This window comes from Pristiophorus japonicus, chromosome Y (genome assembly GCF_044704955.1).
Source record: "Pristiophorus japonicus isolate sPriJap1 chromosome Y, sPriJap1.hap1, whole genome shotgun sequence".
NCBI classification, from domain to species: Eukaryota; Metazoa; Chordata; class Chondrichthyes; family Pristiophoridae; genus Pristiophorus; species Pristiophorus japonicus.
The window spans coordinates 3,295,094-3,310,422 of record NC_092011.1 but is presented as its reverse complement, the minus strand read 5'-3'; the positions used below and the strand labels follow the sequence as shown (position 1 = coordinate 3,310,422).

At 46.2% G+C, this 15,329-nt stretch overlaps 1 protein-coding gene across 1 annotated transcript in view; it reads right to left on the bottom strand.

The window, feature by feature from the left end:
• LOC139241068 (glutamate receptor ionotropic, kainate 5-like) overlaps positions 1-5,987 on the bottom strand; it is a 1,689,468-nt gene extending 1,683,481 nt beyond the window's left edge. The window contains exons 1-3 of the mRNA XM_070869761.1: positions 5,932-5,987; positions 4,380-4,513; positions 2,505-2,669 (exon numbers count right to left, since the gene is read on the bottom strand). Of these exons, the coding sequence (XP_070725862.1) occupies positions 2,505-2,669; positions 4,380-4,513; positions 5,932-5,987 (355 nt within the window). The remainder of the gene's footprint in view (positions 1-2,504; positions 2,670-4,379; positions 4,514-5,931) is intronic.
• Positions 5,988-15,329: the final 9,342 nt, after the last annotated feature.

Here is a 15,329-nt window from a genome sequence, read left to right as displayed (position 1 = left end):
GTGGAAGCTGCGTCATTGAATAAATTTAAGCCAGAGATAGACAGTTTCTTAACTGATAAGGGAATAAGGGATTATGGGGAGCGGGCAGGGTAGTTGACCTGAGTCCATGATCGGATCAGCCATGATTGTATTAAATAGCGGAGCAGGCTCGAGGGGCCGTAGTGGCCTACTCCTGCTCTGATTTCTTATGTTCTTACATTTTATGTAATTGACTATAAGACTATTTTGTCCTTGTACAAGATCTTGGTCAGGCTTCACTTGGAACACCCTGTACCAGACTGATTTCTGGGATGGGGGATTGGCCTATGAGGAGAGATTGAGTAGACTAGTCCTATGGAGTTTAGAAGAATGAGAGGTGATCTCATTAAAACATACAACATTTTTACAGGGATAGACAGGGTAGATGTAGGGAGCATGTTTCCCCTTCCTTTGTAGTCTAGAACCAGGGATCAGAGTTGCAGAATAAGTGGTCAGCCATTTAGGACTTAGATGAGGAGAAATTTATTCACTCAGTGGGTGGTAAATCTTTGGCATTCTCAACGACAGGCGCCTGTGGAGGATCGTTTGTTGAGTGTATTCAAGGCAGAGATTGATAGATTTTTGGTTATTAAGGAAAGTAAGGGATATTGGGATATTGTGGGAAAGTGCAGTTGAGATAGAAGATCAGCCATGATCGTATTGAATTGCGGAGCAGGCTCGAAGGGCCGAATGGCCAACTCCTGATCCTATTTCTTCTGTTCAGTTTTGATCCCCTCATATGGTGGGTGAAATTGAGGCTTTGGAAAGGGTGCAGAGGAGAGCCACTATACTAATTCCCAGTCTGAAACATCTTGGTTACCCGGATAGGCTCAAAGAGCTGGGACTCCGTACTTTGGAGAAGATTAGACCGAGAGGTGATCTGATCGAGAGTTATAAGATAATGACAGGAATAGGTGGAGTTGGCAGTTAATTCCAATTAAATAGGTTACAGATGAGCAGAGATTACAATATCAAGTTGTACAAGACTAGATCGAGGTTAGATATCAGGAGGCGGTTCTTTTCCCAGGGAATAGTGGACCTGTGGATCAGGCTGCCATCTCGTGTGGTGGACGCTGCTTCACTGATTTCCTTCCCACGAGAGTTGGACCTGTTTCTGACTGCTGCGGAGATTACCTCTTACAGAAAGTTAGGTACTGCAGGGAATTCAGAGCCAGAGTGATCTCCTGGACCAGTTGTGGTCACCAAGATGGGTCAGAGAGGAATATCCCAGATTCTTACCCCCAAATTGGGCTGTTTTCTTTTATCTGGTTGTTTTCCTCTCCCATGAGATGTGGTTTCGGGTGGGGTGGAGAGTCTATATATGGTGATATGCAATTGTTTATCGCAATTGTGTGCGACAGGCTCGATGCAGCAGAGGGTTTTTACCTTCCCTCGTTGTCCGTAGGTAGCAGGGAAATAACTGAGAGCCAGGCAAGCAGGAAGACAGAGAGAGAGAGCTGGGGAGAGAAAGAGACAGAGAGAGAGAGGGGAAAAATCGAGAGAGAGAGGGAGAGAGAGAGGGAGAAAAAGAGACAGAGGGAGTGAGAGGGAGAGGGAGACAGAGAGAAAGGGGGGGGAGAGGGTGAGGGAAAGAAAGAGAGAGAGAGGGAGAGAAAGCGACAGAGAGAGAAAGAGAGGGAGAGGGAGAGAAAGAGACAGAGAGAGGGAGAGGGAGAGAAAGTGACAGAGAGAGAGAGGAGAGAAAGAGGTGAGGGAATGACAACCTCAGACAAAAATAAAAATGCAGGTAAATGCATAAAAACAGAGAGATATAGAAACAAAAAGGCAGGTAGAGAAAGCAAAAGCACCGGAGACAGGCAGAAAACCGAGAGAGACAGACAGAAAACAGGCAGGAAACACAGAGAGACAGACAGAAAACACAGAGAGACAGACAGAAAACAGAGAGACAGACAACAATCACAGCGAGACAGACAGGTAACACAGACAATAACAGAGCAAGAGCAAAATACAGTGAAAGAATAATGCAGACAATCAAACACAAAGGTATGGGAAGCAGAGACAGACATGCATACATGCATACAGAGAAAGAAAGGCAGAAACAGCAGAAAGGGATGGATAGAGACACACAGGCACTGATAAATTCAGAACAAACAGAACAGGGACAGATTGCTAAGAATCAAACACAACCAACCAACAGCCACAGACAGATTGATAAGGAGAGACACAGACACAGACAGCAGATAGAGAGATTGATAAGAATCCGACGCAGACACCCGGCAGGCACAAACAGTATGAATCAATTGCAGATACAGACAGGTTGATGAGCACAGACAGACACAGACAGGTCGATGACAGACAGGTTGTTGAGCACAGACACAGACAGGTTGATGAGCACAGACAGACACAGACAGGTTGTGGAGCACAGACACAGACAGTTTGATGAGTACAGACACAGACAGGTTGATGAGCACAGACACAGACACATATAGCATCGATCACGGGCAGTCATTGTGTGTGGAGCGTACTCATATCTGTTGCCTCGTACTGACTGTCCTGGTGAAGCTCAAAGATTTCCACATCCACGCGAGCCTTGGCCGGGAACTCGTTGATGCTGTTGATTTGTTCTCTGGCGAGTGCGAGCGCTAACCTCTCTCCCCTGCTACACGTGGTGTGATCATCCAAGATAGCAGCTGGAACGGAATAAATCGCTCGATGAATAAAGGGGATCTTTGCCCACCAGTGCTGCACAGCCATTAACAACTCGACTCATTGCCCATGGGTGGATGGGGTGTGTTAGGGACACACGTTATGGCTCAGGGGTAACGAGTTTCAGGCAGAGTCTGATTGAAACTATCAGTTTGAAGGGAGTCTTGTTGATTGGTCGGGTTGACCAACAGTCTTGTTGATTGATCGGGTTGAGCGACAGTCTTGTTGATTGGTCGAGTTGAGCGACAGTCTTGTTGGATTAGTAGGGTTGAGCGACAGCCTTGTTGGATTGGTCGCGTTGACAACAGTCTTGTTGGATTGGTCGGGTTGACCACAGTCTTGTTGAATTTGTCAGGTTGAGTGACAGTCTTGTTGGATTGGTCGGGTTGAGGGACAGTTTTGCTGATTGGTCGGGTTGACCATAGTCTTGTTGGATTGGTCGGGTTGAGCGACAGTTTTGTTGGATTGGTCGGGTTGAGCGACAGTCGTGTTGAAGCCAATATTTTTGAAGGCTGTCTGCCTTCGATGTATTTGATTGATGTGACTGTGGTAAAGGTGGCAGTGTATATCATATATATGGGAAGCAATTCAAGAGTGATGACTTATAATATGGGGAGTAATTAGGGAGTGCTGAGATAAACAGAGGGTGATATTTTATGTAGATGTAATTAGGTTGGTGGTGTCTAAGCAGTAATTAATGAGTGATGATATATATATTATCAGGAGTAATTAGCATGATGAAATATATACATATTTGTGGGGTAATTAGTAAATGATGATATAAATTATGAGGAGTGATAAGAGAGAGATGATAAATATAAGGGGAATAATTTGGGAGTAGTGATATATATATATTATGGAGAATAATTAGGGAGTGAGGTTATATGGGGAGTAATTTGGGGAGTGAGGGTACATGGGGAGTAATTGGGGAATGAGGGTAAATGGGGAGTAATTGGGGAGTGAGGGTACATGGGAATAATTGGGGAATGAGGGTACATGGGGAGTAATTGGGGAGTGAGGGTACATGGGAGTAATTGGGGAGTGAGGGTACATGGGAGTAATTGGGGAATGAGGGTACATGGGGAGTAATTGGGGAGTGAGGGTACATGGGAGTAATTGGGGAGTTAGGGTACATTGGAGTAATTGGGGAGTGAGGGTACATGGGAGTAATTGGGGAATGAGGGTACATGGGGAGTAATTGGGGAGTGAGGGTTCATGGGAGTAATTGGGGAATGAGGGTACACGGAGAGTAATTGTAGAGTGAAGGTACATGGGAGTAATTGGGGAATAAGGGTACATGGGGAGTAATTGGGAAATGAGGGTACATGGGGAGTAATTGGGGAGTGAGGGTACATAGGAAGTAATTGGTGAGTGAGGGTACATGGGGAGTAATTGGGGAGTGAGGGTACATAGGAAGTAATTGGGGAGTGAGGGTACACGGAGCGTATTTGCAGAGTGAAGGTATATGGGAGTAATAGGGGAGTGAGGGTATATCTTGAGTAATTGGGGAGTGAGGGTATATGGGAGTAATTGGGGAGTGAGGGTACATCAGGAGTAATTGGGGAGTGAGGGTACATGGGAGTAATTGGCGAGTGAGGGTACATGGGAATAATTGGGGAATGAGGGTACATGGGAATAGTTGGTGAATGATGGTACATGGGGAGTAATTGGAGAGTGAGGGTGGTTTTACGGACCCATGCGCAGTGTTGACAAGACCTGACGGCTTCTCTTCGTGAACGTCAGTAACAGAAGCAGCAGGACTGGCAGAAGCTGCATCTTCCTCCCCTCCTCATGGAAATTGCTTGGTTCACAGCCCCACGATGCCCACCTGCAACACACACAGAAAAAAACAATGGTATCAGTTACTCAGCTCCCAGCTCCAACACGCGTGCTCCCACCACCCCAACTCCCACCGCAAACCCCTCCTCACCCAACTCCCACCCCACTGCAACCCCCTCCGAGGGTGTTGGCCCTTTCAACCCTTCCCAGTTACAGTGAGGCAGCACCAAGGATGGATTTAGAGCAGGCCTTTCGTCCCATCGAGCCCAATGCTGCACTTGCTCGCTCTATGCAGCTGCACAAATTCATGTTCAACCTCCAAATGTTAAGTGTCTGGGGGAAATTGCAGCATATCAGCCATTTATGCATCTCGCATTGCTAAACTCTTGCCAACTATATTTCATTTACAGCAAGGAAACAGGCCCCCGATCGTCAAACAAGAGCAAAATACTGCAGATGCTGGAATCCGAAATAAAAACAGAAAATGCTGAAAATCTCAGCGGGCCAGGCAGCATCTGTGGAGAGAGAAACAGGGTTAACGTTTCGGGTCGATGACCCTTCGTCAGAACTTGCGAAGGTTAGAAATGAACAGATTCTGTCGGAGCACTGAAACGGGAAGGGGAGGAAAGATCAAAAGGGAAGGTCTGTGATGGGGGAAGGCAGGAGAGATTGGAGAGACAAAAGGGATAATGGGCTGACTTGAGATTGTAATGGCAGTAGTTAGAAAATGATGAGTCTAGATAGGGTGTGAATGGCTGAATCATCACCGCTGCCATGATAAACAGAGAGAGAAAATACATGAGATCAGAGGGAGGGGGTTAAAAACAAATGAAGGAGGAAAGGGAGAAAAATATGGGCAGATGTTATGGTCTGAAATTGTTGAACTCGATGTTGAGTCCGGAAGGCTGTAAAGTGCCGAAACGAAAGATGAGATGCTGTTCCTCGAGCTTGCGTTGAACTTCATTAAAACAGCATTAGCGGCCGAGGACGGAGAGGTGGGAGTGGGAGTGGAGTGTGGAATTAAAGTGACAGGTTTTCTGTCGAGTAATCGGTCCATTGATACTTTCAGATAGGATGGTTGTATGGGGCAGGATCAGGACTAATGAGGTAGAGGGATCAGTACAGATAAAGAGGATGGACCAAGGTGAGAGCTGAGCTCCAGAGGCCTGGGAGAGTTCACAGCGACAAGGGGAGTGGATTTGGGTGGAAAGTGGGACAAAGCTTGCTCAGACTGCCTTTGGGATTGGTCCGAGCTGTGATAGATGGCCTTACGCTCACTCGCTGGTCAAGTGGTCTTAACTCATCCTGCACTCCCTTTGTAAGGAAGCTGATTTGATGTAACATTTATAGTCCTCGACTGTGTCCATTCTCAATCACCTATTCTCCAAAGTTCACCAATAAACCTGCCTTTACAGATTGAAAGGAAGTCTTGCATTTTGATAGTGCCTTTCAGGTACCCAAAACTACCCATCATCCTTCAGATGCTGGAATGAGACAACACAGATGGTGGCCATTTGACCCATCATGCCGGAGTCAGAGGTAACACATCTCCTGTGCACCAGCACAGCCATTGACTGCCTGAGGAAGCGAGTATTCAAAGATCAAGCCCTCAAATCTGGCACCAAGCTTATGGTCTACAGATATCCGCCCTCCTGTATGGCTCGGAGACATGGGCCATATACAGTAGACAAATCGCTGGAGAAATGCCACCAGCGATGCCTCCACAAGATCCTGCAAATCCACTGGGAGGACAGACGCACCAACATCAGTGTTCTCGATCAGGCCAACATCCCCAGCATCGAAGCACTGACCACACTCGACCAGTTCTGTTGGATGGGCCACATCGTCCACATGCCTGACACAAGACTCACAAAGCAAGCGCTCTACTCGGAACTCCTACACGGCAAGCGAGCCCCAGGTGGGCAGAAGAAATTTTTCAAGGACATCCTCAAAGCCTCCTTGATAAAATGCAACATTCCCACCAACACCTGGGAGTCCTGGCCAAAGACCACACTAAGTAGCGGTAGTGTCTCTGGGAGGGCGCTGAGCACCTCGAGTCTCGTCGCCAAGAGCGTGCAGAAACCAAGCGCAGACAGCGGAAAGAGTGTGCAATAAACCAGACTCCCCACTCACCCTTTCCTTCAACGGCTGTCTGTCTCACCTGTGACAGAGACTGTAATTCCCGTATTGGACTGTTGTCACCGAAGAACCCACTTTTAGAGTGGATTCCGAGGGACTGCCTATGATGATGATGATGATGATTCCATAGAATCGAAGAGTTTACAACACAGAGGGAGGCCAGTCGCGTTATTACTCCATGCAGGTGCTAGCTCTTTAATAGCTCCTAGCAGTTAAGAATTCCCTGGTCAAATAGCTCTCTTCGGGAAAATATTTATTTCACCTTGTCCAATGCTTTGACTGAAAGGTCACTAATTTCTCTTCCAATCCATTCTTAATTCTGCTGGTAGATTGTAGTACATTTACCTCAAATAAACTCGCTGGCCACCCCAAGTTCTTCCATTTCCTTGTTCCAGCCTTCCAAGGTGCTATGGTCAACATTGCAACAATTATCAGGAGTCTCAGTGCCAACAGTAAGCTACGTGATGTAACGAGAGATCACATTTTCCCTTTGTATTAAATCTTTTTCTTCTGTGCAAACTTCCTCTTCCCAAAACCTTACTTCCTGTTCGCACAGGAAGTGTGAGAGAAACGTGACATCCTTTCCCCATTAAAATTCCTCTGTCCCCGTTTATAATGGAGACTTCCTATGTCAACATGTCACGGTCTAATTACACCCTCCTGCCAGTGTTGGTGCTCAGGGTGTTGGAGAAGCATTCAGTCAAAGCATTTGACAATGTGAAAGAAACATCGAAGGAGTGGGGAGGGGCAGAATCCAAATTTGGCTCAGAGTGAAGTGAGTAAATTATTTGCATTGAGTTTTGGCCGAGTCTTGACACAGGGCTACTTTCTAACCCAATACGTCATAAGCAGGACAATGGAGGATTCGTGACTGGATCAACCTGTATCGAACCCTGGTTAGACCAATGTCGAAAGTTGCATTGTGGTCGCCATATTATAAAAAGGATATAGAGGCACTGCAGAGGGTGCAACATTTGTTTTTACAAGGATGATATCAAAAATGCGAGGTTATACCTACCAGGAATAGAAGAACATAAGAAATAGGAGCAGGAATAGGCCATACGGCCTCTCGAACCTGCACCGCTATTTAATACAATCATGGCTGATCCGATCATGAACTCAGGTCCATCATCATCATAACAGTCCCTCGGAATCGAGGAAGACTTGCTTCCACTCAAAAATGAGTGCTTAGGTGGCTGAACAGTCCAATACGAGAACTACACAGGTGGGACAGACAGTGCTTGAGGGAAAGGGTGGGTGGATTGGTCTGCCACACGCTCCTTCCACTGCCTGCGCTTGTTTTCTGCATGCTCTCGGCGATGAGACTCGAGGTGCTCAGCGCCCTCCCAGATAAATTTCCTCCACTTAGGGTGGTCTTTGGCCAGAGACTCCCAGGTGTCGGTGGGGATGTTGCAATTTATCAAGGAGGCTTCAGGTCCACTTCCCTGCCCCCTCCTCAGAGCCCCTTATTCCCTTATCGGCTAAGAAACACTCTATCTTTGCCTTAAATCTACTCAATGACCCAGCTTCCACAACTCTCTGAGGCAGGGAATTCCACAGAGTCACAACCTGCTGAGGATGAAGAGACTGGCAGGGGAGGGCAAAATTGGCCAGCGCCCGATTTGGGGCAGTGACCTTTTGGGGCTGGGACATTTAGCGCCGGGCGTAGAAATCCCGCCCCCACCACGGAATTGCCTTTACCGCCCCTCAATGCAAGCGGGTCGCAATATCACACGTTCCACTTCCTCTGGGCGAGGTAACCAGGGTACTGACGTGTTTCAACACCCCACCCCTTCGATTAAAGCGGAGGACCGCTGCGCACTCTGCAAGGCCTCTGACGGCCTCCACTGGGCCCTTAGGGCAGCGTGGGACTGGGGGGGGGGGCGGTGGGTGGGGGGTGCTGCAGCCCACCACCCAAACACGGAGTACTTGGGGGCTGTGCGCTTGCGGCCCGGACCCCGCCAGTGTCCGCCATCGTCGAACCGACCTGAGAGTCAGCCGACAAAAAAAGATGGTGGCCCGGGGCGCTGGGGCCCTCCCCTTTAATGAGCGCCCCGAGAGTGCATGACCCGCGGGGCGGTGAAGGGTCGGCGCGCTAACAACGGGGCGCTGCCATGGCAACGCTTCCGCTATCTCCCAGGCAATTTCCCGGGAAGTGGTAGCGCCCTCCCTTCCCCTGAGTGCAACGTGTCTCCCGGAGGGACTAACCGGACTATAAATAGGGGCAATCTCACACCTTTGGAAAAGAGAAGGATGAGGGGTGACCTAAAAGACGTTTTTAAAATTATGAAAAGTTTTGATCGAGTGGATACAGAGAGAATGTTTCCACTTGTGGGGAAGAGCATAACTAGAGGCCATCAATATAAGATAGTCACCAAGAAATCCAATGGAGAATTCAGGAGAAACTTCTTTGCCCAGAGAGTGGTGAGAATGTGGAACTCGCTCCCAAAGGGAGTGGTTGAAGCGAATAGTATAGGTGGATTTAGGGGGAGGCTGGACAAGCACATCAGGGAGAAGGGAACAGACGGTTACACTGATAGATTTAGATGAGGAGGCTCGAGAGGACCATAAACGCCGGCATGGCCTGGTTGGGCCGAATGGCCTGTTTCATTGGTCTATTCCCAATGTAACCCCGTGCCATTTGAGATGAGCCAACCCCCCCACCCAGCCCCCCACCCCACCACTGGCACAGTACCCACTCTGTATTGCATCTCCCAGATACTCAGCCTGTGCTTGCTGAGAATCATAGAATGATACAGCACAGAAGGAGGCCATTCGGCCCATTGTGCCTCTGCTCCAACCAACCCCGCTTCTCTGCCATTTAAATACAAACAGCATCAAATCAAGTATTATCGAAAAATAAGGATGGAATGTACGCCTTTAAAACATAGAATTACATCGAATATGCAGCACAGAAACACGCCATTTGGCCCAACTGTTCTGTGCCGGTCTTTATCCTACAAACAAACCTCCTCCCTCCCCTCTTCATCTCACCCCATCATCATATCCTTCTATTCCTTTCTCCCTCATGTACATATCAAGCTTCCCTTTAAATGTACCTATGATATTCGCCTCAACCACTCCCTGTGATAGCTCGTTCCACATTCTAGCCACTCTCTGGATAAAGAAATTTCTACTGAATTCCCTATTCGACTATCTCATATTTATGGCCCCTAGTTTTTGTCTCCCTCACAAATGGAAACATCTTCTCTACGTCTACCCTGTCGAACTCCTTCAGAATTTTAAAGACCTCGATCAGGTCAATCTGTTTTCTAGAGAAAAGAGGCCCAGCGTGTTCAACCTTTCCTGACAGTTATAACCTCTCAGCTCTAACATCGTCCTTGTGAATATTTTTTGCACACGTTCCAGTGCTTCTATAGTCTTGTTATGATATGGAGATCAGATATGTGCACAGTACTCCAAGGTATAGTACCAAGGATGCCTCCGCAAGATCCTGCAAATGCACTGGGAGGACAGACGCATCAACGTTAGTGTCCTAGATCAGGCCAACATCTCCAGCATCGAAGCACTGACCACACTCGTTGGGCGGGCCACATTATTTACATGCCTGACAAAAGACTCCCAAAGCAAGTGCTCTACTCAGAACTCCGACACTTCAAACGAAACCCAGGTGGTCAGAGGAGACATTTCAAGGACACCCTCAAAGCCTCTTTGATAAAGTGCAACATCACCACCGACACCTGGGATTCCCTGGCCAAAGACCGCCCTACGTGAAGGAAGAGTATCCAGGAGGGCGCTGAGCACCTCGAGTCATGTCGCCGAGAGCATGCAGAAAACAACTACAGGCAGCGGAAGGAGCCTAGTTAACCTATGTCGCTACTTTTAGTGATTTGTTAATCTGGAGCCAGAGTGGCCAGCTTTGCACCCTCAGGCCCTGGTTCAGCTCTGTGACCCACTTACCTTGAGCATTGAGTCCCAATTTGGCAACATATCAATTTAAAAATTATCTTCCATGTTTTCAAATCCCTCCAAGACCTCGCCCGCTCCCTATCTCTGTAACCTCCTCTAGCCCCTACACTTCTCCCTATTTATGTATCCTCCTCCAGCCCCTATACCCTACCCTGTCTCTGTAACTTCCTCCAGTCCCTACAACCCTCTCTATCTCTGTAACCTCCTCCAGCCCCTACAACTCCTCCCTATCTCGGTAACTTGTTCCAGCCCTACAATCCTCCCTATCTCTGTAACCCCCTCCAGCCCCTACAAACCTCCCTATCTCTGTAACCCCCTCCAGCCCCTACAAACCTCCCTATCTCTGTAACCTCCTCCAGCCCTACAACCCCTCCCAATTTCTGTAACCTCCTCCAGCCACTACACCCTGCCTTTCTTTGTAACTTGCTCCAGCCGTAAACCCCTCCCCATCTCTGTAACCTCCTCCAGCCCCTACACCCCTCCCAATCTCTATACCTCATCCAGCCCCTACACCCCACCCTATCTCTGTAACCACCTCCAGCGTCTACACCCCTCCCAATCTCTATACACCCTACACCCCGCCCTATTTCTGTAACCTCCTTCAGCCCCTACAACTCCTCCCTATCTCTGTGACTTCCTCCAGCCCTACAACCCTCCCTATCTCTGTAACCCCCTACAGCCCCTACAAACCTCCCTATCTCTGTAACCTCATCCAGCCCTACAACCCCTCCAAATCTCTGTAACCTCCTCCAGCCACTTCACCCCTCCCTATTTCTGCAACTTCCTCCAGCCGTAAACCCCTTCCTATCTCTGTAACCTCGTCCAGCCCCTACACCCCTCCCTATCTCTGTAACCTCCTCCAGGAAAATCTGGGAAAATTCCTCTCCGACCCATCCAGTCGTTCGAAACTAGTCCAGGAGATCACCTTAGCCGTATTCAATACCCTACAGTACTTACCATCACATCTGCGCCAGCCAACAAGAGGTCATCCAGTCTAATCCCAATTACCAGCTCTAGGTCTGTAATCCTGCAGGTTACGGCACTTCAAGTACCCATCCAAGCACCTTTCAAATGTGGTGAGGGGTTCGGCATCCATCACCCTTCCAGGCAGTGAGTTCCAGACCCCCACAACCCTCAGCATGATGAAGCGTCCGCTCAAATCCTCTCTGAACCTTCTATCAACCACCTTAAAACTAAGTCCCCTCGTAATTAACTCCTCCACCAAGGGAAATAGGCCAGTGCTATCCATAAGTACATATATATACTAATGTATCGTTATACAGAACAGAATATGAACTAGCCTGTTTTATTTCAAATGTTATTGAGAGAAATGGGAAATTGGCATAGATGTATAGGAATCTAGTATTGTAACGTAACCAGAACCAGAATATTTACCTACTTGATACAGAATATATGCTTTAATTGCTGAATATACTGGTCTATGATTTCATCCTCAGGATCAGAATCATATACGTAATGTATAGCACAGGGTTATTATTTACACAGAAATCGTGTATAATCACATGGTTACTATTTACACAGATACCAGGGTATTCTCTCCCTGTGTATAATCACAGGGTTATTATTTACACAGATACCCGGGTACTCTCTCCCTGTGTATATCACAGGGTTATTATTTACACAGATATCGGGGTACTCTCTCCCCACGTATACCATAGAGCTGTTAGTTACACAGATACCGGGGTACTTACTCCACGTATAAATATAACAGGGTTATTATTTACACAGATACCGGGGTACTCTCTCCCAGTGTATATTACACTCGGTTATTATTTACAAAGATACCACTGCAGCAAGCAGCGTGTGCTGCTGCAGGAGGGCCACAGCTACAACGCCAGGTCGCTCTATGGGCAGGAACAGCAGGAAGGGCGAAGGAGCAGCAAGAGTCCATAGAGGAATGTGATCGGGACCCAAGAGAGGCCTGAATCTGGGGCCCAGAAGAGGCGAGGGCCCAGGGGCAGCACGGGCCAGCCCACATTGCGATATGTGTGCGTGCTCGGTCTCCAGTTGTCTTGGTTAATCCTTGCCACTGGACCAAGACCTAGCTCTGTCAAGCCCGTGTGGTGGCTGGTGTGCAACGGCCACCACACGTTAAAAAAATCCAAGCACAGGCATCTTCCACCAAAACAGGATGTAATTCGGGAAGTGGAATATTAGGTCTTTCATTGAAACACCTGTGAACTCGTCCCTTTTTGGCGCGGAAGCAAGTCATCCTCGCTTCTAGGGACTGCCTATGATGAGATGGGTATGATAACACATGTTATTATTTACACAGATACCAGGGTACTCCCAGTGTATAATCACAGGGTTATTATTTACATAGATACCGGGGCACTCTCTCCCAATGTATAACACAAATGTTATTATTTACACAGATACCAGGATACTCCCTATGTATATCACAGGGTTACTATTTACATAAATACCGGGATACTCTCTCCCCATCTATATCACGCATGTTATTATTTACACAGATACTAGGATACTCTCTGTGTATATCACAGTGTTATTATTTACACACATACCAGAGACTCCCTATGTATATCACAGGGTTATTATTTACATAAATACCGGGATACTCTCTCCCCATCTATATCACGCATGTTATTATTTACACAGATACTAGGATACTCTCTGTGTATATCACAGTGTTATTATTTACACAGATACCAGAGACTCCCTATGTATATCACAGGGTTACTATTTACACAAATACCGGGATACTCTCTCCCCATGTATAACACAAATGTTATTATTTACACAGATAACAGTACACCCTCTCCCAGTGTATAGCACAGGGTTATTATTTACACAGATACCAGGGTACACTCTCTCGATGTATAATCACAGGGTTATTATTACACAGAAAACATGGTATTCTCTCTCTGTGTATATCACAGAGTTATTATTTACACAGATACCAGGGTAGATTCTCCCTATGTATATCACACATGTTATTATTTACAAAGATACCAGGGTACACTCTCCTGTGTATATCACAGGGTTATTATTTACACAGATACCAGGGTACCCTCTCCCTGTGTATATCACACGTGTTATTATTTACAAAGATACCAGCTACACTTTCCCCATGTATATCACACATGTTATTTTTAACACAGATACCGGGGTAATCTCTCCCTGTGTATATCACAAGGTTATTATTTACACAGAAAGCAGGATACTCCCTTTGTATATCACAGGGCTATTATTTACACAGATACCAGGGTACTTCCTGTGTATATCACAGGGTTACTATTTACACAGATACCGGGATACTCTCTCCCCATGTATATCAGGCATGTTATTACTTACACAGATAGTAGGATACTCCCTGTGTATATCACAGGGTTATTATTTACACAGATATCAGGGTACTCCCTATGTATATCACAGCATTATTATTTACACAAATACCGGGACACTCTCTCCCCATGTATATCACGCATGTTATTATTTACACAGATACTAGGATACTCCCTGTGTATATCACAGGGTTATTATTTACACAGATACCAGGGTACACTCAATGTATATCACAGGGTTACTATTTACACAAATACCGGGATTCTCTCTCCCGATGTATAACACAAATGTTATTATTTACACAGATAACAGTATACCCTCTCCCAGTGTATATCACAGGGTTATTATTACACAGATAACAGGGTACTCTCTTCCTGTGTATATCACACATGTTATTATTTACAAAGATACCAGGGTACACTATCCACATGTATAATCACAGGGTTATTATTACACAGATAACAGGGTACCCTCTCTCTGTTTATGTCACAGGGTTTCTATTTAAAGAAATACCGGGATACTCTCTCCCCATATATAACACAAATGTTATTATTTACACAGATACCAGGGTATCCTCTCCCTGTGTACATCACAGGCTTATTATTTACACAGATACCGGGATACACTCTCCCCATGTATATCAGGCATGTTATTATTTATACAGATACTAGGATACTCCCTGTGTATATCACAGGGTTATTATTTACACAGATACCAGGGTACTCCCTATGTATATCACAGGGTTACTATTTACACAAATACCGGGATACTCTCTCCCAATGTATAACACAAATGTTATTATTTACACAGATAACAGTATACCCTCTCCCAGTGTATATAAAAGAGTTATTATTTATACAGATACCAGGGTACACTCTCCCGATGTATAATCACAGGGTTATTATTACACAGATAACAGGGTACTCTCTCCATGTGTATATCGCACATGTTATTATTTACAAAGATACCAGGGTACACTCTCCCTATGTATAATCACAGGGTTATTATTACACAGATAACAGGGTACTCTCTCCCTGTATATATCACAGGGTTACTTTTTACACAAATACTGGGATACTCTCTCCCCATATATATCACAGATGTTATTATTTACACAGTTACCAGGGTAAGCTCTCCCTGTGTACATCACAGGCTTATTATTTACACAGATACCGGGATACTCTCTCCCCATGTACATCAGGCATGTTATTATTTACACAGATACTAGGATACTCCCTGTGTATAACACAGGATTACTATTTACAGAATTACCGGGATACTCTCTCCCGATGTATAACACAAATGTTATTATTTACACAGATAACAGTATACCCTCTCCCAGTGTATATCACACATGTTATTATTTACAAAGATACCAGGGTACACTCTTCCCATGTATAATCACAGATGTTATTATTTACACAGATACCAGGGTACACTCTCCATGTGTACATCACAGGCTTATTATT